The 26,683-nt window shown below is 32.9% G+C and overlaps 4 protein-coding genes across 11 annotated transcripts; 2 read left to right on the forward strand and 2 right to left on the reverse strand.

Moving 5' to 3' along the window:
• Positions 1–1,032: 1,032 nt before the first annotated feature.
• Positions 1,033–9,555, reverse strand: LOC135134050 (retinoblastoma-like protein 1). Of its 4 annotated transcripts, none has more exons than XM_064062639.1 (17): positions 9,293–9,555; positions 8,985–9,231; positions 8,795–8,928; positions 8,530–8,739; positions 8,289–8,479; positions 7,939–8,232; positions 7,725–7,805; positions 7,630–7,661; positions 7,409–7,578; positions 7,165–7,354; positions 6,910–7,113; positions 6,602–6,779; positions 6,420–6,551; positions 5,575–5,735; positions 1,966–2,266; positions 1,788–1,906; positions 1,033–1,733 (listed from the first exon to the last, which is right to left on the reverse strand). In XM_064062639.1, the coding sequence occupies exons 2-17, from the start codon at positions 9,120–9,122 to the stop codon at positions 1,425–1,427; spliced, it is 2,844 nt and encodes a 947-aa protein (XP_063918709.1). In that variant the 5' UTR covers positions 9,123–9,231; positions 9,293–9,555; the 3' UTR covers positions 1,033–1,424. The 4 variants fall into 4 exon arrangements, with proteins under 4 accessions (XP_063918709.1, XP_063918708.1, XP_063918706.1 ...); XM_064062638.1 differs by having other exon boundaries at positions 7,630–7,664; positions 8,985–9,246; XM_064062636.1 differs by having other exon boundaries at positions 7,630–7,664; positions 9,293–9,554.
• Positions 9,556–10,010: 455 nt separating this feature from the next.
• LOC135134031 (WD repeat-containing protein 64-like) lies at positions 10,011–13,159 on the reverse strand. Its single transcript, XM_064062597.1, has 9 exons — positions 13,119–13,159; positions 12,437–12,755; positions 12,057–12,380; positions 11,839–11,997; positions 11,597–11,785; positions 11,254–11,445; positions 10,559–10,902; positions 10,348–10,501; positions 10,011–10,279 (listed from the first exon to the last, which is right to left on the reverse strand). Exons 1-9 carry the CDS (start codon positions 13,157–13,159, stop codon positions 10,043–10,045), a joined length of 1,959 nt encoding a protein of 652 aa, XP_063918667.1. The 3' UTR covers positions 10,011–10,042.
• A 2,464-nt stretch (positions 13,160–15,623) lies between these two features.
• On the forward strand, positions 15,624–17,406 carry LOC135134344 ((Lyso)-N-acylphosphatidylethanolamine lipase-like). 2 transcript variants are annotated; one of them, XM_064062990.1, is made up of 6 exons: positions 15,624–15,942; positions 16,005–16,099; positions 16,159–16,365; positions 16,421–16,747; positions 16,794–16,908; positions 16,966–17,406. In XM_064062990.1, exons 2-6 carry the CDS (start codon positions 16,009–16,011, stop codon positions 17,327–17,329), a joined length of 1,104 nt encoding a protein of 367 aa, XP_063919060.1. In that variant the 5' UTR covers positions 15,624–15,942; positions 16,005–16,008; the 3' UTR covers positions 17,330–17,406. The 2 variants fall into 2 exon arrangements, with proteins under 2 accessions (XP_063919060.1, XP_063919059.1); XM_064062989.1 differs by having other exon boundaries at positions 15,624–16,099.
• A 668-nt stretch (positions 17,407–18,074) lies between these two features.
• LOC135134178 ((Lyso)-N-acylphosphatidylethanolamine lipase-like) lies at positions 18,075–26,517 on the forward strand. 4 transcript variants are annotated; one of them, XM_064062803.1, is made up of 9 exons: positions 18,075–18,170; positions 21,975–22,081; positions 22,546–22,655; positions 22,957–23,036; positions 24,683–24,889; positions 24,942–25,262; positions 25,316–25,430; positions 25,482–25,668; positions 25,914–26,517. In XM_064062803.1, the coding sequence occupies exons 3-9, from the start codon at positions 22,597–22,599 to the stop codon at positions 26,091–26,093; spliced, it is 1,149 nt and encodes a 382-aa protein (XP_063918873.1). In that variant the 5' UTR covers positions 18,075–18,170; positions 21,975–22,081; positions 22,546–22,596; the 3' UTR covers positions 26,094–26,517. The 4 variants fall into 4 exon arrangements, with proteins under 4 accessions (XP_063918873.1, XP_063918872.1, XP_063918871.1 ...); XM_064062802.1 differs by lacking the exon at positions 18,075–18,170 and adding an exon at positions 19,147–19,481; XM_064062801.1 differs by lacking the exons at positions 18,075–18,170; positions 21,975–22,081 and adding an exon at positions 22,257–22,482.
• The last annotated feature ends 166 nt before the right edge of the window (positions 26,518–26,683 follow it).

Consider the following 26,683-nt stretch of genomic DNA (forward strand, 5'->3'; position numbering starts at 1 on the left):
TTTTTCTATTATTAGTTAAAATTTCACTGTGAATCAACCATTGAATTAGCTTTTCTGAATGAGATTTTGTCATGACAATATTTAGTTAGTTTACAGCTTCATTCTAATTTTTTTAAGACATCCTGAATTATGAAAAATATGCAAGTGTTAACCCATGATATTTTCTACGTTGTAGATAGGATTTATCGAGCAAAATTTTCGGGTGACGTAATTAGATTATGGGTGGGAATTTCCTACCAAATTTTGGTTAGAACTTAATCATCTACTTACCGTAAGTTCACTAGTTTCAAAGAGTTAGTATAATAAAATCGCCAACAGGCGACCGAAAACAAATAAGCGGAAACGAGAGTCTCATTTTATACATATAAATAAATGTGAAAAATGTTTAACAAAGTGTCCTGGAAATCGTAAAAATATTGTTCATAATGGATTTCGAAATAATATAGATAAACCACCTAACGCTTACGACAATAGAGGGTTGCCTATAACATTGTAAGTGCACAGATTACGGAAAGTCAGTTTTATACGGCTCAAACATACAAAAATGTTGGCTTTTTTTTTTAAGAAACATCTTTGATGTCACTATATAGTACCGAATCAGCGCTGGTGCGTTGCAAGTACCCTTCATTACTCGTTCTTCATAGTCCTCTCATACCCAGGAGAGTCTGATGTCCAATCTAGAAAAGTGCACGACGAAAATTTAATTGTAAAAACGTTTCTACACTACACAACACCTCTTGCACAATCGCACCTCTAGGGGAAACTATTTACAAAAAAATATGAATAAAATAATCTGTCCCCATTTATATGATCAATGAAAAACAAGTTGTTAGTTCTAAGTCTAGTATTAGTAAATTAAAACAATTATGTTATTTTATTCTACACAATGCTCGTTACGGGAAATAAAAAAGAAAAATAGAATCAATATTTCTGAAAACCAAGTTATCACTATGTTTTTGTTACAAAAGTTATTAACAAGTACACTTCATCATCAATTCTACTAAACAAACGGAAAGAAGAGTCAAAGAGCAATAAAATCTAATAAATTTATTTAAAAAGATGTAGAGTTATTCGTACAAAGAATTAATTGCCCCTCCGACCTAATAAAGATGTATCTTCTGTTTAATAAAATAGACAGGACACAGTAAAATTTCAACGAGAACTTTTTTAATAAAAACTTTTAAAATGACAAAACCGGAAATAAATAATCCCTAGAACATGATTTTCACTACTTTTTGCTACACAATTGAAAAAGAAATAACTTATGAGATCACAATAGTCATAGTTCAGAAACTTTCCAATTAAGAATTGAAATACAGGTCAATCAAATCGAACAGTCATAATCAGAGTTTAAAATTAAAATTACTTGGATTACCATAAAATTAAGTTCTATACATACTTAATGCTAAAATCTAACTGAAAATTCATTCAGTATTTTGACTTCGTCTTTCCTCAATCAAAGACTGAACTTTTCTATTGGCGATTCTTTTCGTATTCGGCAATTCATTTTCACCTTCGACTAAGAGTCTTTTTCCTGTGACACCGTTCCCTTTAATAGCTTTATTAATGTCCTTCAAATCTTTCGAAGGACTACGACTAAAGTAGTAATTGAGTACTTTTCCTGTACCAAATGGCATCGTCGGACTTTCTAAAGGTTTGATAAAGATATTATCATAGACCTGAACAACTTGTCCTCTGGAAGCTGGTAAAGGACTTAGTAAAATATCACCATTCTGAAACAAATATAACAATATTCTTTTGCAATGTTGGAATGTGTAGTTGCTTACATGGTCGTCGCCGTTATCCACGAATTTTTGCGCGAACTTCTTCATTGCTTGAATTATTACATTGTTATAGAAATGTATCAAATCTCCACGTTCTTCTGGAACTTCCTCCGTAACTCCATCTGGTTAAATAATTATTACGATAAAAAGTTGCGTGTAAAATTCTAAAATCTAATCTTACCCACAACTTTGGTTTTTTTAGCACGAATCAATACTTTACGATAGATATCGCTAGTAGCCTGTGGCTGAGTTCTGTAACTTTTAATAATTTCGGCGAAGCTTTTATTTAAATTGGTCAGTTTGCAAATCATGTATACGGCACACATTAAAAGTTGGTCTAAATTTCGGTCCTTCATCAATTCACAATGGTTTTTTCGGACTAATTCTTCAAAAACTGTCCAAATTTTTCGCTTCGTATCGATATTCGTGATTTTTAAATGAGTGCACAAATGCTCCATTCTTTCTCCTGATAAATTATAAAACTGAAAGAATAACCAAGTAAATAAATATACGAGCAGTAGGTATCTAGTTAACAAAGTGAAATTTTAGTTCGTTTTCTACTTTTCGCAACCGAAATTTAATTAACACAGCTGTTACTTAAAATTTAGCAATAAAATCTTTGTGGAAGCTCTTAACTTGACGCATTCACTTGGGAAAGATGTTCATTTTTATGAACCTTACTCATTTTGTGCAATGATGTAGAAACTTTTCTTTTAATTACGTCTTTAAAAGAATGTATTTAGGCTGTGACTTAATGTATGCAACTAAAGTACAAACATAATATAAACAAATATTTAAAATGCGAAGTGTTGTAGTAAAAAATTTATGTGTATCCTGAAGTGGTCCCCAGAGTTATTTACCCTGGAATTTAAGAGAATATAACAATTTGTTACAAATAGGAATGTCGGCACTATATTTTAAAGTTTTGTTGGCGTAATTTAAGTCCTTCCACAAAACGTATCCGTTGAATAATGTTTGTAAAATTGAACAACATTTATAAGATAAGTGCTCATTCAAACTGTATGTAGAGAATTTCTGTGGATTACTGACTTAATCTCTTAGAATTTATTGTGGTTCTTTCGTGGTATAACGCAAAGGGCTCTGATTTCAGAAGGTAAATAATACCCACTAGTTAAAACCTACGTAACAGGTTGTAACAACTCAATATATTCTTCCCCTATTATTTACACTCTACATACTATTTTTTTCTCTTTTGTTTCAATAGTACACAAGAAATGCATGATATTCTAACTTCACAGGCTTGAGAATATTTGAAAATGAAGTGAACCATATACGGCATACGGCATATTTATATACATATAATAGATTATTCTATACCGGGTGTCTGGAAAATGGCGGGGGTTTCGGGAGTCCCAAAAAAGTAATAAAAAAATTCTTTATGATGTAGATAACGCAAAAAACGTAATTTTATAAAAGTAAAATTGGCAACACTGCATGCACCTAATGCGGAAATACCTCCAGCTTACTTTCTTAGTAACGATGGTGACTGAAATCCACCTTTTATTTTTTTTACGACAATAACTGTAACAAGCAGTAGTCATTAATCGTTGTGCATTATTATTAATAAAACAAGCTGTTATTTTTCATTAATAACTAAAAAAAAAACATTTAATAAGACATTTATAAATTATAAACAAAAACAAAACCAACAAAAGAAAAATCCATTAAAGCATAACCAACGAAACACTAGAGAAGATCTTCAAAATTCCTGCCTTGTGCATATAAATAAGCGCGTAATGTTTCCAAATTTTGATTATTTTTTGTAAAAATTAGTCATCAGTACTTGCTAAGATAAAACTGATTTTGGCTAATGACTAATGAGACACCCTCTAAGAAACGAGAGGGTGGGTTGGTGGTTGAGGCTAGTGCCCGCCAAGGTAAGACTGATTTTGGCAAATGATATACTCGCTAAGAAAATAGAGGGCGGGTGGGCGGGGCTAGACATGCTTAAATAAAATAAAACCGATTTTGGCAATGACATATCTTTCAAGAAAAAAGAGGGTGAGTGGGCGGGGCTAATACGTGCTATGACAAGAGTGATTTTGACAAATGACGTATCTTCTAAGAAATTTAATTAAATTATTATTAAAAAAAAAAGACACCAAAGGCTCCAAAACCCTTTCAAATTCTTTCCAAACAGAAATACCTAGAACCTCAAAGTTGTTTTAAATTTCAAAAAAAAAAACTGGATCCCAAAATTAACTCAATAACAGGTAGGTCAGAATTTTCTAAAAATAGAACACCAAAATCCCCAAAATTGTTTTAATGATTTCCACATACAGGGTGTTCATTTTATCTGTTCACGCCTGACAATTTTTGCATAGGCAACATATTATACACCCCAGAGGCGACTCCAATTTACATTTTTTTTTAATAAGCTATCACAGCAATCACAGAAAAAAATAACAAAGATATCAATGCCAAATAATGACAAAATTTAGAAAATTAATACTCAGTTTATTAATGGATCAGATTACAACGAAAACGAATTTGTAATAAATGTTCAAAATGCCTGCCTCCACTATCTTCACAAAGTCCTATGCTACGTTCAAAATTTCTACGAACTCTGTCTAACATGTCGGGAGTTATAGATCTGCCTGACGCCTTCCCCTAAAGAAAAAAATCTAATGGCCTTGGATCAGGGCTCCGTGCAGGCCAAGCGTACTCTTTTTCTCTAGCAATAAGTCTTGGTCCAAACACTCTGTATTAATAGTTCCTAACGTCTCTCTGATAATGAGCGGTAGCACCATCATTTTCAAACCAAATTATTCTTGGTATGTCTAGCCCTACGTTTTCCAACAGTTCAGGTAAAATATTCTTTAAAAAATTTAGATACATAAGTCTGTTTAAATTTCCTTCAAAAAAATGTGAACCAATGACGTGGTTACCAACAATTCCACACCAAACATTAACTTTGAAAACTTCTTGGAAGTGCTTTTCCTGACATATGTAATAATTTTTTTCAAGTTTTCTAAACGCTTAATTTGAGGGAATTCTTCTATTGGGATATTGCCTGGCGTAGAGACGAAGAAAATTTTTGTCACACTTTCTCAATAGCATGTCTGTTTTTTCAGAATTCGAAAACATTTTAAAGCAAACGAAAATTGAAAATATTTGGGCGATAGAAATAACTTGTCATAATTTTGGTTCTGATCATTGCTATCTATGCGTTCAATATTTAAAAACAAAAACTAATCAAAGCTGTTTGTGAAACGTAAAATGGGTTGCCTATGCAGAACTATTCAGGCGTGAACAGATAAAATGAACATCCTGTACACATAATAATTTTATAAAATGATTACAAAAACAACACAACCATATCTTTGTATATTCTAACTGAAATGGTAATTAAACATGGTCATCGGCGAAAGAAATATTAACTAAAAGTTTTATTACTAGTTATTGTGATAATGAATGTGTTATTTAGTTGTTAAACGTGGCAAAAGAACCAGTTTTAAAATCTTTATAATTCCACCAAAATGTGAGATTCACCAGTTAATCCGCCATTTTCCAGACAGCCGGTATATTTCACCTCTATTTTTTTCACGACTGATACTGAGTGTTTCAACACAAATACAATGCACATTTCTAGAAACAGCAGCGGGAAAATAAATACGGATATTTTAGTACGAAAAAGAAACGGTTTTTTTCTCATATAATTTTTGCCGACTATTTGCAGTAAAAATGTTCTACTTTTTTTATCAGTAACAATATCACAGACCATAAAACAATACCTTACCATAGTACTATTAATCTTCTGAATACTTACCTTTCTGAAAACTATCGATACACCTCCTGTTCTTTTTGGTCTTGCTAAGGCAGTATTTTCTGAACGTTTTGGACCTGTCTGGGGTACTTGAGACTGCACTTTTTGAGTGTCATTGTTAACGATAGGAATCATTCTGGTGTTTCCAGTACGGTCTTTGATCACTTATGAAACAATAAATATATTAATTTTCAAACAAAAGTTATAAATAAAACATATTGGATATACCAAAAATGATTAACATAAAACAAACTGCAACAAATAGTAATTTAGTTGAAAATAAATTTAAATTCAGCCACTATAAGAAAATATCTGCTAAATAACTCTACATAAAGTAAAAATTATGCAATTTGCAAATTTCTGTAAATTTATGCTAAAAATTAACTAACATTCTGCGTTTGGCAATATCAAAAAAGCTTTGCTTATCTTTCCCCATAAAAATAAGTTATTTTCTTATTTTTAAATTAACTATACTACGTTTATTTAGACTTCATTGACCTATTTTGACTGACCTCAACAAATATATAATTTCTTAATTTGTAGTCACAATTAGCCCCATAAAAAAGGTAAGAGCGTTAAATTTAACCTACAAATTTTCTAAAAAAACAGTGCAAAAAAACTCGTTAAGACGTGTGCACGACGATTTATTTACAAGTTCGTACGCCTCCGAACTTTCATTACTTCAGTTGATAAGTTTATCCAAACATGACACCAACTTTTATTCTAAAGTAGCCACAAGTCGTTGTAGAAAAATGTATTTAGTAAATATTTTGATTATAGTTGCTGAATATTATTAAAATTATTTTGCAATATTTCGAATTTTTACTAGTTTTGCCAATGATACTTACTTAAATGAGTGTGTTGCAACAACGATTGATTTGATTGTACAGACGGGAACAATTCTCGATTTACAGCACTACTATGTGCTACAGGTGATTGAAACCGGTCCGTCGCTGAAGGCCCAGGTGACTGAATTTGCCCTGAAACAACACATTATAAAAAGTGTATTGTTTCATAAAATTACTATTACTTGGTTCAGAATTAAGAATATTTCTTAACGTGGAACTTTCAGAACTAGGTTCATTTTGAAGATGGCCAGGTAACGCAGTTTCTTCAAACTTCGGAACTTCTTTATCTGAAGAAGCAACTGCTTCCCAGATTAAGCTATCAGATTTCCACACCAATGAAGATAAAATCATTTCTTCTATCTGAAATGTTCAAGATCTTTTACATCAGCTTATTTTAGATTGCGATTGTTACAAAAAAGAAAAACCGGCCAAAAACAAAGTCACGATGAAAGTTATTTTTTTAAATAATTTTCTGTAAAAAAATATTTACCATATTTAGATGTTTGATGGTATCTCTGGATAGCTTATCCTTGGAACGGATTATGAGTTCTATCACTTTCACAAAATTATATGGCTGCACTTGCAACGCCTCCAAAATCCAAGGAAACTTTTGTCGACTATTATATGAATAAATAACAATTTCTAAACAACATGCAAACATACATTCATAAAAAACATCTTTTTCAACAATAGCCTAAAAAACAAATATGTAATATACGAAAAAACCAACACTGCTATTTATTACAGAAATATCTGAATGCATTGAACGTTCATTTTGCAAAATATTTTCAATAAACTTGTAAAACAACGTTATTCCAAACTGCAGCCTTCTTTTAGCCACTTCTCTCTGATCTGTGGGACAAGAATTTACAAATCTTTCACCCAGATTTGCGACAATTTCACTGATTCTTTCAGTGGGATTTTGAACACAAGACCTACAAAGGGAAAAATTGCAGTTTATTCATTTCACGCTCTGTGCAAGTACTCACTCAAACAATTGCACCAAAGCTTCACTGGGAGCTGGTTGCCGTCCAAGAAGCAGACTATTAAGCCTTGAAATGCTCTCAGTTGCTGTGACCAAAGGAGTCGATTCCTGCGATTCTTTGGGCCCCAAATACTTCCTTCCAGTAAGAGGCGTCAAACATTCTTGAGTAACAACCTGCAGCTTTTATATTAAGCAACGTTACTAAAGAATTAATATTTTACAAACCATATCTTTAGACAACTCAGGACTAGAAGCGCCTGCTGAAAAATTATAAACTGTAATTCTTTTGTTTTTATAGATGACTCTGTTTTTGAAATTACCTGCATTTTGGTCCTGGATGGAGGAGTTGTGGGCATTACTTTGGTTCTGTTCCCTGATTATTAATTTTCTTCTGTACTCAGCTGTAAATAGCAGGTGTTAAATTCAAGGTCAAGACCATCTGTTCAGGTAATACAATTAGTCAGCTGTTCACAACAGCTGCCCTCAGTCATGAAAACATATGATTCTACTTGACAGTTCAAAATCATAGCTTACCTAAAAATATTCTCTCATCGAAATCGCTCTTACTCAAATAATTTGTTTCATATGTATTTGTAATATTCTTGAAGTTATGTTCAAAAACGGAAAAATCAAGTACATCACCATTGTCAGGATCTTTTCCTGAGAGTACGCCTTGCTCAAAAAGATTTTTAATCGATTTTTTAAACTGATATTCTTTGATATATTTCACTTCCGTAATCATATTGGAACTTGGGCATAAAAAACTAACAATACACGGAGCCTCTTCAGGTAATACATACGTGGACATAGGCCACTCAGCTGGCAAACCTGTGGAACATATTCACTAGTCATAGTCCGAAAAAAAAAAAAAACAAATTACATACCTTGAAACTCTGGGTTCAGAAGATCCCTACGGTCAGCAAGAAATGCATTTTTGAAAGCCCAATCACAAATCGCAATTAATAAATGGCACGAAGTGACTAAATCATTGTTATAATTTGTGTCTTCTCCTTTAATGGCAATAAATAGAGTCCAACAAAACTCAAAAACTTTCAGAGAGGTACAAGGCACAGACCTAAATTAAAAAACCTAGTTTGTGCATCAAAATGAAATAACACTACGTACTTCTGTTTCCTATTTCTGTGTTGCTTATTTACTTCGACGTCGCTAATTTCTGGTGCTTTAAATATTAGTAGGAACAGTGGTTGATATTCTTTAAACACATTATAAGCAACAGCAAAGCTTCCCTCTAAATACTCTATCCGTTTCTTAAACTCTTCAGACATATTTGCCATATCAGACCATTGTTTAATTTTGAAAAAGAACTGTGCTATGCTGTAACGTTATATACACTCGCATTAAAATAATAAAAAGCGTACCATTCACCTACCTTAAATTACAGTGCCGCAAAAGACTTGTTAAATTAACGCAATTACTTTGAACCGTATTTTGATTTGCTGTCGAAGCTGTGGATTTCCAGCAAGCTACATATATTGCACAGCCTATCCAATGAAGGGGCTCTCCCTGAAAAACAAAGCCTTATAAAGACAAGATTTATGAATAACGCGACCATCACCAACCTCCAATGTAAAGTTCTTGCTTATGGACTGAAAACGATCCCAGGCGTCATTGGAAATTTTAAAATCTAGGTTTAATTTATTGCAAAGTTCGGTGTGTTTATCTTCCAAATCAGCGTCTGTCTCGTAGGATAACACCATGGTTTTACAACAATTACAACACTCTACGACGAAAATAAATTAACTACGTTCGCCACCATTAAACTCTTTGACAACGCCTACAAAAGGCGGGAATCCACACCAGGTATCACTAAAAACAATACGACTGCGGTAAAAATTTTGATAGTATGTTGCGTGTTATCTTCGCTAACATTCAACGTTGCATCCCAAAAATTTTTCGATATTTACGCGCGAATCCGTACACATTTTTTGTTGCTCACTCACAGCACTACTTTTGAGCGCGTACGATCGGACGAACTTGACAACCTACAAATAACCTCAAAACTGGAATTTTATGCACGAATTTTAAGGCTCAGTTTACGTAATTCGAAACGACATGAACAGAATTGAAAAATTTTAAGTTGAGTTCAAATGCAATTATGACCAATTTTGTTGTTATATGAGCCAAAAAATTAATTCTTGAGTTCCCGCCAAATTTTCGCGCCACACGACCTACACACTAAACAAAAGAAACAAAACACACCATGTTCATCACCAAAATAAGCGCGGCATTTCGGTAGGGAATTTTGTGCTACAAATTTCCACCAGAAATACCAATGACCTAAAGATCACTAGCTGGCCTTATCGGCGAGGCGCGAATTTTGGTCACCATTTCCCAAACCTTACGTAACTTTCCTCGCTATTAAAGCACAGTACTTTTAGAACGGATTTGAAAAATTCTGTTTATTCACTTGCAAAGTTTTTGATTACACTTACATTTTTCGAAGTTTATGCAATGACTGAATAAGAAATTAAAAAAAATAGAAGTAGAAAGTGATCATGTTAAGTACATACTACCACAATGGTTCAAATTTCTGACAAGCATAGTAAAAGTTAAAGTAAATCATAATGGCATTCATAGTAATTTGGTAAAGCTATTTAAAAAATTGTATACAATTGTATCAATAATCAAATTCTATAACACTACTTCTAGAAGATCTGGGCGAACGACTCGTCGATGGTTCCGAAAAAATCAAATCTCGGCAACTAGCATCCTGCAAAATAGTTTCAATTTTTTCAACCATATGTTTAATTTTCTTCTTATTAGGTACTGGAAGATCGGGTGTTAGGCGCAGTTCATGAACTTCGTGTAAATCCAACGCTAAGTAGGGTGCACCACGTGCTACATGATGCTGCATCTAAAAAACATTTTTTTTATTTGCGTTATATATAGATATGTTACTTGAACCAAGCAGTATACACCTACTTCTAATTTTTTACGTTCTAAAGTAGCAATTTTGAAATTGATGTCACTCCTATTGGATCCATTTTCCTCAAAAAGATCTTTCTTAAGTATAAACTCCAACTCTTTTAATCTCTTGTCTATAATAGACATGTCAGGTTGGTTAAATTCGTTACACCTAGTAGTAATTATATCACATAATACGTGTATTAATTCCAAAAAAAGTACTTTTTACCTGACTGCTTCTGTACTGTCTGAAGTATTCCACATCTTGGGAATCAGTACACTGTTTTGTAAAGGCGGTGGAGGCAAAACCTGTGTTTCATTATTATCTAAAATCTCTTTGTCTGGATGTTTTAGTTTTATAAGGGCAATGTGGTTACAACATGCAACTAATATTGGAGATCTTTGCCATACACCTAAAGTTGTGTTATTCTCGTTGCACAATGTGCGCTTCGGGCCAGGGTAAATACATTCGATTCCCCATTCTATTAACTTCCCAAATACAGCAAAAGAAGGAAAATTGATCACAAAGCTTTGAATACATTTTTGTTGTTTTATATCCCACAAATTAAACGTCTACAAAAAAAATATCATAATATCTAACACTATTTATTAAATGAACATTATAACCTACAATCGAAAACGAAATGAGTTTGTTTGTCAAGTTTTGGGTGGTACAATTGCCCGCACTTTGTGTCAATGTGTGTTAACATAGGGAAACATGGATCTTTTTGAACTTGTTGAATTTTGTCACCAAGAGGTGAGAGACCTTTCATGGGAGAGAATGATGTGATATTCAGTTGTACCACTACAGACGACGGTCTTGTAGCCAACTCTAATTCATTTTATTTTCGATCGTGTAGTACATAAACACTAATATATCCTATACATTTTTCTAACAAAATAAATAGAACTGATGAGACTTACTCCATCATGAGAACAACTCATGAATAAGTTTTCTTTATCCATCATTTTCAAATCTGCAATTGCAGTTTTATGTCCACTTAAAGTTCCGATAGATTTTGAAGTGATTATTGGATTCCACAACCTTATAATTCCGTCTTGACTTCCAGTAATCAGTATTTTTCGTTCTGTACTCAAGGCAAAACAGTTACATCCCTGTCACATATTACACAATCAAACTGAGTTAAGCACGAAGCACTTATAAATTATAATTAAAATGTGTATTTGGGTAGTATCTCTTGAAAGTTGATTAATTTGAGTTTTGGAAAAGAAATCGTTACGTCTTACATTCTATTATTTTACTTACTTTGGGCATTTTAAAAACGTAAGGTGCGTTTTTCTTTCCCACATATTTTATTATTAAAGAAACATTAGAATCTTTACTACAAGATACGAGCGTTTCATTATCATCAAAATATATAAGTCGTTTTATGCTTTCTTGATGGGGTCGGCCGATACGTTTTACAATCATAAAATCTTTTTCTTCTGATAATTCCTAAAACAAGTAGTTTTAAAATAAATATTGCTAAAAACCACAGTACATCTTACATCCCAATAAAATAAACTAAGTTTGTCGTTATGTTTTTTCCTTAATATGAGTACTTTTGGTTGCAAAAAAATAAAAGAAAATACTAAACCACTGTCATCACCCATATATAACGTACTTTCTCCTTTTTCACTAGCATCACTGCTTTTATAGGCAAAACACTGCAATTCAAGAATTGATACTGACGATTACAAGTAGTGTAATGAGATCTACTTATTACCTCAACAATGTTAGGTGTGCTTAAAATAAGCCACAAAGGCACATGTTTTAACCCTGAAGCTTCATAAATAATTACACTTCTCGCAGTATTAGTTACGATAAACATAAGGACGTCACTACAAAAAATGGCATCTGTAACCCATCTATTCCTTCTTCTTCTATCTTCCTCCCGCCGATTAATATCTTCTCTCGTCATTATTAACTGATATGTTGTTAAAAAGTTCAGATTGCCATCGTACAGACCAACTCTACCATGCTTGGATAATATGGCATAACAAAAATATTTTGACGTTTCGATAAGCACAATTTTAACTATTGCTTCTCTCTAAAAGACATTACTTCTTAACACTGCATGTCTATACACATGTACAAAAAGTTTACTCTTGTCTGTGGTACTGCTATAATGGCATTTATTTGTAAATCTATTACACCAGCACCATTTGGTGATATGTTTTGTACAAAGAAATCCAGTAATTGACCCCACGTGATTCTAGATTCATTATTTTTGTTTATAAGATCATATAATGCAATTATTTGTTGGGCACAATCCGAGTGTTCAAATACTTCATCAACTGCTTGAAAAAACTGTTCCTTGCTAAGACTTGATTCATTACTTTTAAAAATATTTTCCAATTTTTCTAAGTGGTTTGTGCTGAGATTTTGTAGGAGCTCATGCCATGATAAGGTTGTAAAGTTGTCGCTTGAAAAAAGGAAAATAGCAGTTATACATAACTCAAAAAATTTTAATTCATTGTTGTGTTGTGGAGAAGAAAATAAATACACATTTAGCAAAAATTTCATTTTAACATTTCTAAATAAATTTATCACAACAAAGTGTATTATTGATGGTCATTATCTTTAAAAAGCTCGATAATAATTCTAAATGTAATTTTTGTTTATTACTGAGGCACATTATAATTAATATGGATCCTGTTCATAATACAGAAGGCAACACCTTACTCGTATAGAGTAGAGTTATACTATGGGTAGCTGTAAAAGTACACCGAGTGAAGCTTTGTTTTAATTAATAGGTGTATTTATATTTTGAAAGTCTGTAACTTACCTAGTATTGATATTTTGTTCTTCTTGAATATTTTCATTCATTGTATTTACGCCGCTGTATACAAGTTTTTACTCAAAACCGAAGATGGTGATCATCGATCAAACAACACCAAATAGGTAAATGAGTAAAATGATTCGTCTTGCTTAGACCCCGTAAAAATTATCCGCTTCTTTATACTCTAATATAATAAAGTAAGCTTACATACACTGGCAAATTTTTTATTTGTAGTCATATTTCAAGCTTTGAAAATTTTTGTGAACGTGATTACCAAATTTTAAAACATGATATAATTATGCAGGTTATTACGAGTCGCTCCGAAAAAAACTGTAAAATTATTCACAGTGATTTTCTCTATCTAAAAATGTATTCCGTGCTGCATACAGTCCACGTGGACTTTCTAAATAATTTCTTAAAACGAACCTATCATTTTTTGAATAGTATAAAGGCATATATTATTAATTTATTATTGCGATACACATTACAATTAAAAACTTCATACAACACTGGATTTCCAATGGAGAGTAATTTTTACCTGTAGTTATTAATAGGGTCTGGTACGGGAGCATTCAGGTAGTAAGCGCAATTCGGACTTTTCCGAGCGGTAAAAGTCCTAACTTTTTCAAGCCATGTGTGCAATTGGGATTCCCCTCTTTAATTTACCACATTTTGGAAGTTTCAGGCATTTCTGAATACTAGAAGATAACTTAAAACTTTCCATTTTTGTGAAGTGACATCTAGGGCTCTAAATATCCGAGAAAATGTATTTAGTTAAGTTTCGAAAATGGGTCGTAAAAATTTAGGATGTTTACCGTCACGGAGCAATATTTTCGAAGTATTCAATTTTAAAAACAAATTTTTTAAGAAATCCAAAAATTGCGATTTTTCATTGGGTCATTCTGTAAAAACGGTTGTAGTTATCGAAGAAACGAGCCCGGAGGTGACTTCTGTGCTTCGAAGTCTATTTAGAAAAAATTCACTTTTGAAAAAGTTGTCTAAAAATCCAAATTCTGGAATATAGGTTTCGACGTGCTGATTCCAAAAATGTAGCGTATTTATGGACGCAATATTCGATTTTAAAATCAAATTTTTAAAAGATTCCAAAAATTGCAATTTTTAGTCGACCATTCTGGAAAAGCGGTTAGAGTTATCGAAGAAACGAGCCCGGAAGTGATTTCCAGGGTTCGAAATATACAAGAAAATGTATTCAGTTAAGTTTCATGGTTGAAAATGGGTAGAATTTTGAAGTAAGGGGGGACTGGTAAAATTTCGCTTTTGAAAAAGGTGTCAAAAACTCAGATCTGGACGTGCTGATTCTAAATCGCACCTCCCATTTTTTGTGATTTTTAGAGTTTTATTCCACTTTTTCCATCACAGCTGCATACCAACAAAAGTATTCCTGTATCTACGAGTTTACGCTGATCAATAGCTATTAACCGCGAATTCTTTTTGAAACAGGAGGTACAAAAAGTATAATGAGAAATGAGGTTTACGCAACACTGAGTTGTTGACCTTGTCGGAAGCTAAAGTAAAGCCATCAACCCATCGAGTAATAGTCTAATAGTTGCAAAATGTGGAGTAATGCCAATGACGGGATGCCAATAAATTTCGACTTTTTAAACTTGTGTTTAGGACCGCATTATGCTTAAATAAGATTTATAATCCTGTTCTGCCGGCCATTTAATTTTCCTATAACAGTTATAATTCTAGGGTTAATAGTAACGTCTGTTTGTTTATATTTTGTCAAAACGATGAATTTATGAATTCAGTATTTAAGTTTTCAGAAAATTTAGCGAAACATTGACAAAGTATATACTTGGTTGGCACATAATTGGTCTTTATTGGAACCTATATCTGCATCAAGGTGTTAAAAAATCCTAAACACCCTTTTATCCCTGTTACGACATTGTGACAGACACAGATTTAGTGCCTATCAGTCAATTTTGGAGGCAGATTGATTAATCATAAGTAAATAAGCATGTCAATATTTCAACAGCTTAACAATATTTTGAAATAAACGGAGGAATTTAGGTGTGTTAGTACTTATTCACAATGGACATCAAGCATAAGGATGTCCTAAGCATTAATGCATAAAAATTTATGTTTAGTGCTCTATGCTTATATTCGTTCACAATGCATGACCATATTGCTTAAGACATCCTTATCCTTTATGCCCTTTGTGAATGTGTACTTATGCTCATTGTGAACGAATACAAGCATAGAGCACTAAACATAAATTTTTATGCATTAATGCTTATGCTTTATGCCCATTGTGAATGAGCACTTATAACTGTTTTTACGATAATCCAAAACTATAGGTTTGACAAACAGACGACACACGGAAATGCATTTTTGTATTCCATGATAAGATAAGATACCAGCCTGGCAACCATTTATAACACGAAGTTTAAATTTATCAAAACGACCCTTTTACAATATGTAGGTATTTCCCTTGGCTGTTACTTGGGTACTCGAGAATGATTTGCTAGTCGTAAAAGATCGGTTATAACCGGCTGGTTTTTAACGTGTAGACGTAGCATAATCAAATCCAAATGTTTCCAAATATTTAATGGTTCGTCAGGTCCGTGTGCTATGTGATTTGATGGTTCACGGTAATATGTTGCGCTGTGAATGTGAATTAGATAGATTAGGTAGGAGAGTGGGAACCTGCGATTATACTGTGATAAAATGTGCTATTTCATTCTATATAATTGTGTTCTGCTGATTCATCATGCTATCTAGTCGCGTATTAACGTGCTTAAAATTATTCAATCTGCAGCAATTTAGATCAATAAACCAGACATTAAGCTTGCGATCCATCAAAAAAGTAAGGTTATACGTGTGATTGTAAGTGTGAAACATGTCAACAACAACAGAACAAAATTCCAGTGAAATGTCAGGACCTCCAGAAAATCAAGAAAAATGCGGCTGGGTAAAGTATTCAGAGAGCAAACTTGTATCACTGGAAAAGAAAATATTTCAAGGTATAATTTAAATTTTCAGACTGTTGTGTTATCAATTAGTAAAATGAATTTTATCTTAGTTGTACAGACCGCATATAAAGGGTGCCATGTCCTTATCGATCATAAATCAAGTATAAAAGCTAAAATATGGACGATTTCAATGAACACAGAGTCTAAAAATACACCATTGGTTCTTTTACATGGTTTTGGTGCAGGAGTTGGATTTTGGTGTTTGAATTTAGATTCCTTAGCAGCTAATCGGCCTGTCTATGCTATAGACATCTTGGGTATGCATAACAAAGATATAATTGCTGTAGTATATAATAGTATAGGTTGATATAGGTTTTGGAAGATCTTCAAGACCAGACTTTAGTTGTGATAGTCTAGAAGCTGAACAAGAATTTGTTGAATCCATAGAACAATGGCGTAAAGAAGTCAAACTAGACCAGTTTATTTTATTAGGACACAGTATGGGTGGTTATCTAGCAACCAGTTACACCATTTCATATCCAAAACAAGTAAAACACCTAATATTAGCAGACCCTTGGGGTTTTGTAGAAAGACCATCAGATTTTAATCCACCTCTATGGTTGAAAACCCTTGGCATTGTATTATACCCATTTACAGCATTCAATCCATTAGCAACTGTTAGAGCTGCTGGACCTTTTGGTAAGAAGTGAGAATTAATGATGTGGTAATTGTCAATTTTTTATAGGACCATGGATTATAAGAAAGATGAGATCAGACATTTCAAACAAATATGCCGGACATTTAGAGAATCATGAGATTATCAGTGATTATATTTATCAATGCAATTCGCAAAAACCAACGTAGGTTATCAGATAAATGAAAATGAGTACTTATGTTAATGCAAACTTTCATTGTAGAGGTGAAACTGCTTTTCATAGAATGATTAAAGGTTTTGGATGGGCAAAAAATCCAATGCTCAATAGGATACATAAACTGGATAATAGAGTACCAATTACTTTAATGAATGGATCAAACACATGGATGGATAGATCAGTGGGAAAGAAACTTAAGGAGCTGAGAAAAAGTTCTTATGTCAGATTAGAAGTTATTAGTCAGGCAGGGCATCATGTGCATGCAGACAATCCTGATTCATTTAATGAACTTGTTGTTGATGCATGTAATCTGACAGAAGGAGGGGACAAACAAAATGATAAATTGCCACTTGAAATTATTCCTGATCAAGACACAATAGTTACAGATACACAGGTTGTTGCATCATAGTATTTTACTTTTATTCTATTGCAATTATGTAAGGCCTAATTAAAACTATATAAAGAAAAAATAAAATATTTGCTCAAGTTTCAAGTTTGTTCATTATTAGTTATTTGGAGTGTTATGCAACCAACAAAACATGCGCACGAGCTTCACGTCAAGACTGCATGCAGCTAAATTTTTTTGTCGATATTTCGTCCATACTATTTTCTGGATTTTTTAATTTCTCAATTATTAGTCATCAAGTGGTAAAGATCTTTTAATTGTCAATAAACTTTGTAATTCTTTAACTATTTTAGAATCTGCGTATTTTCAGTGGTTTAATTATGATCAGTTTTATCGGACTTAACAATAGAAACTACGCAACATTAATTAAATTGAAGGTTTACACGGCTACAGAGATAATAAAAAGACTAAAGGATTTTTATAGCGTGTAAAATTTTCCCAAAATTGACATATACGGGAGGCATCTTTCTGTTAGCAGCATACATAGAAATTGTTGCATTTAAACAAGATACAAGATATCTCCTATGTGAATTAAAAGCAATAAAAATATTATTCTCAATTTATAAAATCAAATTTTCCCGAGAAAACTAAAAAAAAATTACTATAACGTAGGCAATTACCCATACATGTTTTAGCGCGTTTAGAGAATTATTGAATATCACCCTGTATAAGTGTTGAGTGCAGGTAAAAAGTTGACTTGAGCGCATGTGATTGGTAGTGCAGTGCAAATACGTGTACGTGTCTGACTGCTTTTTTTGCTTGTAACTTCACTTTAGAGCAATTATTTAAACAAAATTAAAAATCGCATTCGACGTCAGGATCCCCCTCAACAAGTATAACTAGTGTAAGATCAGTCTATTGACGATTTTATAATCTGAAATGTTGTGAAATTTTAACGATTCCGTTTCAGTTTGTAAATTCGCGGTACAAAACCTAAAAAATTTGTAAAACTGTAGAATGTGCAATTTCTAGAATGTAATTTCGGAGGCCTCCACGGTCGGAATCAATACATGATCGTTTTCTGGGTTGGAACGGTGTAAATTGAGTTTTTGAGCTCAACGTTTCGCACACTTTCGTAAGTGGCATCTTCAGTTACCGTCCTCTTTTGCTTTATTTTTAACCCTGCTCCTGAAGACGCCACTTACGAAAGTGTGCGAAACGTTGAGCCCAAAAACTCAATTTACACGGTTCCAACCCGGAAAACGATCATGTAATTTCTAGAATGGATTTGAACAGTCGAAAGTCTTAATAGCATCCGCGGGAAATAAACATCGCTTCATGTTGTGCTCTCACTTTAGCATTCATTGTGAAAGCGTGGCTTCAAAATTTTGGAAACATAACGGTAATTGTGGTTTTTGTATTATCTTTTAAATAATTGAGTCAAATTTTAACGGTAGAGGCACAATGATCGAGGATTATGCATTAGCGAATATAAACACTTTTGTACAAAACAGGAGAAATCTGCTTTGCTGGCAAAAAGCTAATGATTTTTCTCCAAATGTGTAAATTCAAATTTGTTAAATATTAAAAAAAAAAGTCAAGTATATGTATAACTTAACATGTTTTATAAATAATTTCCGCTATTATGTAACTACAGCTCTTTGTAAATATTTTAAATTGATAAGTTATATACTTTATCGCATTTTTATATGCAAGATAATTATGTTTATAATTTGTCGATGCTGTAACGTCGGCTACCACCGCCGCCAATGCTGCTATATACCATTGCCAACGCACGAATTTGTGTGAATCTTTCATTTTTCCTAAAGCGTCTAACAACACTACGCATTAATCCTTTGCGATTACAGGTCAAAACGACTGACCACACAAATTTGAAAGTTATAACTATTGTTGTGGTCAAGTGTAGAATTTTCCCATCGTACTAAATGCGCCTGCGCTACTCACCCCGAAACGGCATTACCAACGTTTTCACCACGAGAGACGACAAACGACAAACAGTTCGGGATAAGTCTTCTTATCTCTTACAAGTCTTGCATTTTATGTGTCTTGTATACGTCTATAGAAATATATATATATCAGTGAAATGCAGTGCTAGTTTTATTAACGCACAAATTCGTCAGCATATTTTGGTCCTTCGAGTCGGATCAAAGTAGATAGTACCCCGGTTTTCATCGAAGATTTCTCCGCAAATTAGGTCAGTACCACTTCTCTTTTTCCTCTACAAGCTTTGATCATTGTTAGTTCGTATTTAGTTTAAATTTACTTAGTCATGGGAGGGGAAATACCAATGAAATCAAATCATTAAAAACTAAACGTTCGATAATTAAAACTCGTCTTATAAAAGTTGTTACCTTTATCAGTAAGCTCTAAAATCACACAAAAATCACTGAAATAAAAGAACGCTTCCAAGGTTTACAATAATCTCTTAAAGAATTTGAGGATATGCATTTGCAAATTTTTTAATTTAATGGGTCAGAAACAAAACAGGTTCAGTTGTCAGACTTTGAGAACAGTTGTTTCGCAGCCCCAGAACAATCTAGTTCAAAGGCCATTGGAATCAGCAACAATCAAACTGTTCCATAGAATTCAGTCCAATTGCAACTCCTTTATTAGACGCTTGTTATGTCTAATCCCAGATGTAATATCTGCTAATCACCCGTTAATTACCTATATTCGATCTAGCCCCATTGAACATAGGTACCAAATAACTTCAAATTATCTCATCTATCATTCAATATTTCTAGAACAGTTGATATACTTAGGGCTTATTAGCAATAAAATATTGTTTAATTTAATGCCCCGTAATCAAATTCGTTCAAACGGTCCTAGTGGCACTACTCTCTCTCTTTACTAAAGAGTACTTCTTCAGTAAATATAGGTTATCTCAGAATTCAATATTTGAACATCAGATTAAACGATTCTGGAAAGTAGCCGATGTTCTTAGTTCTTCTAATAAGTTGGACAAATGTATTTGCGAAGAGCATTTCAAACAAAGAATTTTGCAAGGGAGATTTGTCGTCAGATACAGTTCAAGACTAATCCTCCTAAATTAGATCCTCAAAGGATACAATGGGCTACTTTTAACAAACAGAAAATTTAGTAGAAACCAGCAATTAAAGCAAGATTGCACCGAATTTGTGGTATGGGACACATCGAATTTGTATACACGTACTTCCTTCAGAATCTCTAAAACTTTCACCAGCTTTGCCCTTTTATCTTCCGCATCATGGCATGGTAAAACCCACCAGCTCTGTTCAACTAAATTAAGTGTTTTATTCGGTAATTCTGAGAAAAACAACAATAACAGAAGCTTGAATGATAATTTCTTATTCTTAGTTGGACCCACGTTGCAACAGGATTTGTTTTCCATCTTAATTCGTAGGATAGAGATTACCAGTTTTAATTCTATAGCTTGAGAACCTACATTAACTGGTAAACACTCATTGCAGATTATAAACAATGATATACGGTTTTGCGTCTGCTCCATATTTAGCAGTTCGGTGTTGCCAAGAACTTGTCTTGAGGAAACATAGTGATCCGACCATTTATAATTATATAATACCGACATATCTAAACTAGTTCAAACCTAACAGTACATACTTTACTAGGAGTTGATTTAAATTTACGATAACAAAACAACAACACACGTGTATTATTATTAACGAAAACAGTTTGTTTTCCTCTTATATGGCCAAAAACATCGTTAAATAAGTCATTACCAACGCGCGGAATTGTGTTTCATACGCTCGATCCAGTGCTGTCGCGGCGATAGTTTGATTACAAATATATTTTTCTTTTGGACTATATCAACATAATATAACATTTCAAGATCACAAATCTGTGGTCATGTGTTTGAAAAATTAAAAAGGGCATCGAGTATTTTTATTTGAAGTAATATAGTAATATAGAAGTAGTTTTTTAACAAGCTGTAAACACTCCAAGCGACGCACTGGCTACGACCTTGTGGACCAGATCAAAGCGTCCCCGCTACTCGCCGTAAAACACACCTTGCTTCAACTGGGGAATTGCATCCGTAAGATATTTTTCCGCCCAGTGGTCATTACCATAGTTATTAGTGATAAGCACTAAGGTTTAAAATGCACACTATTCTAGTAGTTTACGCTTTACTCTTTCAAGGAATGTTCGAATCAAACTCTGGTAGGACTTTTTGTTAAATCTATTTTATTTTATTTTTATTCATGTGTTAGCTCCAATACCATGAGAGCAATACAAAACACGATCAAAGAGAGGCATGGATTTTTGAAAGTTTGTCTTTGATTGTTGCATTTTCAACTCAAACTTCTAAACTGGCGGTAATCTGACAAGACAAAAATTCTGTCAAGATAAATTATTGTGTTTTTATTGCTCTCCTGAAAAATGAATTTGTAGACTTAGGAGAAATGACCAAAGGATATGTTTTTTCACTTTTGCCGAAAACCATGACTTAAAGCTTGCTTAACTTTCGTTCGTTATCTTGTATGTAAATATTTAGTTTTACATTATTTACTATCAACCGAAAAATCTGACATTCAAATGGAATGACCAAGGTCATTTAACTTATACTTTAAACAATAATATACCGGGTGGATTAATATGAAATTTTATGCTATTTGCAATAAAATAAATTTTTTGTTATTTTGAAGTTCTTTTTCGTGCAATGTTACTAAATGCATTCTTTCAATTTCAGAACAAATTGGCTTCATACTTGTTCGTTCTAAGGTGAACATGGATAATGAATGATAAATGTTCCTAATTGATCAAGTTCAAATAACATCGTTAGCAAAAATATTGCAGGTAAATTACAGAGTAACATTTTTTTGATTAATATAAAGTGTTTTGCTACTTTTCTACTTTAAAGTGGCAGCAGGTAATTTGTAGAAATAAACCTTGACCTTTTTTGTACTGTAAATTAAAGTCATCTATTCTTCGAGTACAAACCTCTACAACTGATAACCACGTGTGACTTTAATTTCGTAAAAAATAAGAGGAAATTGTTATTATTAAAGATGCAAGTCAAGGTCTCCCATTATCAGTTTAGTGTTTATATCGTAATAATGACGTTTTTAACAGTAAACTGTGTGAGTGGATAAGGTTTTTACAAAGCTAGTTGCAATAACAATAATAGTGTAACTGAGGCATTACTAGTTTTAATTTACGGAACAATATGTGCTGTGGGGTTCAAATTCCGTATATGAGTAATATTGATAATCGCTGATTTATCTAAAACAATGGGACATTTATACTCATATCGGTTTCAGTGTTAGTGAGGTTAAGATCATAATTGGGGGCTTCTTTACACGGAAATTGCTATGTTTGCTGTTACGGATCGTGGGTCTTCTCAAACTATAGCTCGACAGCAAGTTACCAGGTATGTTTTAAATAAATTACACACTAAATAAATTCATAAATAAGGTTCACATTGTTCACCTGCAAACGTCGATGTCAAATTGATTGTCATTTTTCAAATCCTTTATTTGTGTCATGAAGACTGAAATTATTTTCAAATTTATGTTGACCGCAATTCTTGCGTTGTTGGTCGCTGTCTATTCACTGTATTATAAATTTGTTATTTATATACTAAGGTAAGCACTTCCAAAATTATATAACATAACCTAACTTTCTTGTGTGGTATTGTTCAAAACTAATTTCATGGTGTTTTTTAATACTAGCTGGTTTAGTCCCGATTGGTTAACATGGAATAAATACTCAGAGGGCATGTTGAGAACATTGGAGAAAAAAATTCTGCAAAGTGAGTAGTTTTCATGTTTATTTGTACATTGTTGTTTAGTGTTGATTTTTTTATTATTTTCTTGTGTGATCGTGTTACAACTATACCCTATGCCCCCAAGTTTGCACGATTAGCGTATAAAAAAATTCGTGTGATGATGTTCATAATAAATGAGAGCACTGATTTTACGTCTGTAATATTTGCGTTTCCATTTAGTAATTATTATTAGCATGGTTGTATTTAAAAAAATCCGCAGAAAATCTTTTTTATAGGTTTTAATTTATTTAAATTCTACCGTCCTTTATTCCATGTTGTAAGTAAACACTGTTCCGTTTTTTGAAAATTTAATTGACCGCTGACTGGGACAATCCTACCAATTAATTACAAAAGATTAATTTTTAGCCTGAGACAAAAAAAAACAGATAGGTACAGTCGAGGCCAGAAAATCTTGGACGTTATTTCTTTGTCATTTTGCTTTTATTGTCACAGTGTCTGATGTGTATAGTGATCTAATTATATCCGCGCGACAAGAAGGAGACGTGGGTTCGAATCCTACTAAGCTTGTGACATTTTAAATTTTTATTTACTTATTTATTCTATATTTGAAATATGATAAAAAGTAAGAGATCAAACGTAGTGGGAATTTCATGTCTTAAATGTTTATAATTTTTTATTTTAATAAAATTGTGAATTGGAATAGTATCTTATTACTCATTCAAGTTTCAGCATTTATAACCAGACCTGAACATTTACACATTATGCAGAGCGCCTACTTCGAAGTTAAATGCTTATTGAATTTTATGTTCAAGCGAAAATTGTTAGAATATATTATGTATTTGTCGTATAATTTGCTAAAGTGTACCTTTATTGACTGATTAAAATTTTAAAGCTCCGTGTCAGCTCCGTAAGACAAAAACAAGGATGTAGTACAATAGAACAACATAAAAAATGCTCAAAATTGTTTCAAATAAAATTTTCCGCGCCCCTGAAGCACACACAATTCAACAAGCCTGGCTTCTTAAATAAATAAGATTTGACTTTACAAATTCTATAAATGACGAGCAGATGCAAATGGGTTTAAGCCCTTCACAAACAGATTCTGGTATAATATTTCTCTCGGGAAGTAAAAACGAAAGTCCTATGATAAGTTAAATGACCCTATGACGAATATCTCATTCCATCTGTCTGTGGTTTGTTGGCAAATTTATTAGATAGGGAGCGTACTTTGACATTATCGTGTTGTTCGCCCCCTTTAAATATTTAATGGCATCGTCGCAAAGTGTTGCTAAATAAATATCACTTCACTCCTTTACCTGCAGTTTAATGATATATCAACCTTCCGCTGCAAGTTATTTTGGAAAAAATGTTCAACGAAATTTTGCAGTTTGTCTTAGAACACAGAAATTAACATATTTGTTCCCATTAAAAAGTTGATAACGTTATCACAAAATTTTATCAGGAAACTTACACTTGAAACATATAGCGTAGTATGTACATTATGTCTACATTATAAATAATTTTTAATGAAGATTACGCTCTAACGTGCATGCAGAATTGTTTGGGCTTGGGGAAGTTCTACCTAAATAACTTTCCACCATTTTTTTGTAATATTGGTCATTTATCTGTACTTTGTGCAGAATCTATTAATCAAATTTGGGAATTTTCAGTTGTAAAAACCGCTTATCGAGGGTGGTATGTTGACATAGGACCGGTAGTAGGGCCTGCGGATAAAATTTGGACAATATCTTTTAACACTGATTCCCCAAATACGCCATTAGTTCTCTTACATGGTTTGGGAGCTGGAGTAGCACTATGGTGTTTGAATCTTGATGCATTTGCCGCCAGTCGACCAGTATATGCATTTGACTTGTTGGGTATTTAATAGTAATAAAAACATGCTTCAAAAGAATTAACAAATGTGTGTAGGTTTCGGTCGCTCTACACGACCCCAGTTTAGTAATGATGCTACGGAAGCTGAGCAACAAATGGTAAAATCGATTGAAGAATGGCGAAGGGAAATGAAACTGGAAAGTTTTGTATTACTGGGACATAGCATGGGAGGATTTCTTGCCGCCGCATATGCTCTTTCATATCCAGATCATGTGAAACACTTAGTTTTGGCCGACCCATGGGGATTCCCAGAAAAACCACCAGAATTTAAAGAATTGCCGCTCTGGATTCGAACTCTATCTTACATGCTTCAACCTTTTAATCCTTTAACTGGAATTAGAGTTGCAGGCCCTCTAGGTATTAATTTTTGACTAAGCTAGTGAAATATTTCACAATGAATATACTTACAGGACCATGGATTATCAATACTTTAAGATCAGATATTACGAAAAAATATGCCGCTGCTCTAGAGCAACAAGAACTTATCCCGCAGTACATCTATCAGTGTAATTCCCAGACACCTAGGTAACACGTGTTTCATTTTGAACTTCAGGCGTATAAATTTTGCTGTTTTAGCGGTGAAAGTGCTTTTCATGCTATGATGTCGGGTTTTGGCTGGGCAAAAAATCCAATGGTAAAGAGGATAGACCAAATGCGGAAAGATGTACCCATAACATTATTATATGGATCTAGGTCTTGGATAGACCATTCGGCTACTGACATTATAAAAAATAAACGAATTGATTCGTATTTTAAGCTGCAAGTAAGTAACAATCTGTGATTTTTTATCAATCATGAGAAATTTCAATGATTAAAATACATGTGGAAGTAAGTAGCTATGAAACAAAAGATTTATCTTGAAGGTGGGTGAAGACACTCAAAATTGTTGTTATTGTTTATTGAATTTCGAAGGATATTCATTTTGAATTAACTCATGGTGAATTTTAATTGTTTTATGGTTACCTACGAAGTAAAATGATCACTTTATGTATTTGTCCCCTATTTCAGGTCATTACAGGGGCTGGTCACCATGTTTACGCTGACAAACCGGAAGCTTTTAATCAGATCGTTTTAGAAGCGTGTTCACATGCAGATCGATCAGTAAAAAATAAACATCTAGCTTTAATGCCATCGCATGACGAGTCAGAAAAAACTGAGAGTGATGCAGGTAGTCGATCTAACCAGTGACAATAATATTTAGTAAATAGTCTAATATGTATATTATATGACTCATATTTCTTAACTCGTTATTTTTTTCTCACTCCTGTTTTAAAGTGAACCTTGGCGAAAGTCATTAATTTATTTTTTAATCAAAGAAATTTTGAGAAATATATTTTTTGATATTATTTATTGAATGATTAAAATTTTTTACTTAGACATTTTATGTAGGTGTATAAAATTTTAGTTTACTGGTTTATGGATACCTTTAATTTTAGAATCCTGTTGTTGCAGATATTTTGCTTGTTAAGCGCAAGCAGTAGGAATATTTAAACGTACAGGTATTTAAAGTTGTGTATTTTTATAAGTCTAAAGGTATTTAAAAATAATGTTATATGTAATTTTATAAGTGTGTATAAAAAATGTTGTGATAAATAAATTTTAAACTGTTAAACTGTTTAATAATTCCATCCAATGCATACTACGTCGGACAAAAAATTTCAAATGAGTTCAAATTATATTGCCTTTAAAGTGTAAATTTGTCTTTATGAAAAACTAATCGTATTTCTTACTTTAGATTTGTTTTGCTCAACTAAATGTACTTACAGAAACCTCAAACA

Source organism: Zophobas morio, unplaced genomic scaffold, assembly GCF_036711695.1.
Source record: "Zophobas morio isolate AGI-343-1 ecotype UQ-CSIRO unplaced genomic scaffold, CSIRO_AGI_Zmor_V1 ptg000023l, whole genome shotgun sequence".
NCBI classification, from domain to species: domain Eukaryota; kingdom Metazoa; phylum Arthropoda; class Insecta; order Coleoptera; family Tenebrionidae; genus Zophobas; species Zophobas morio.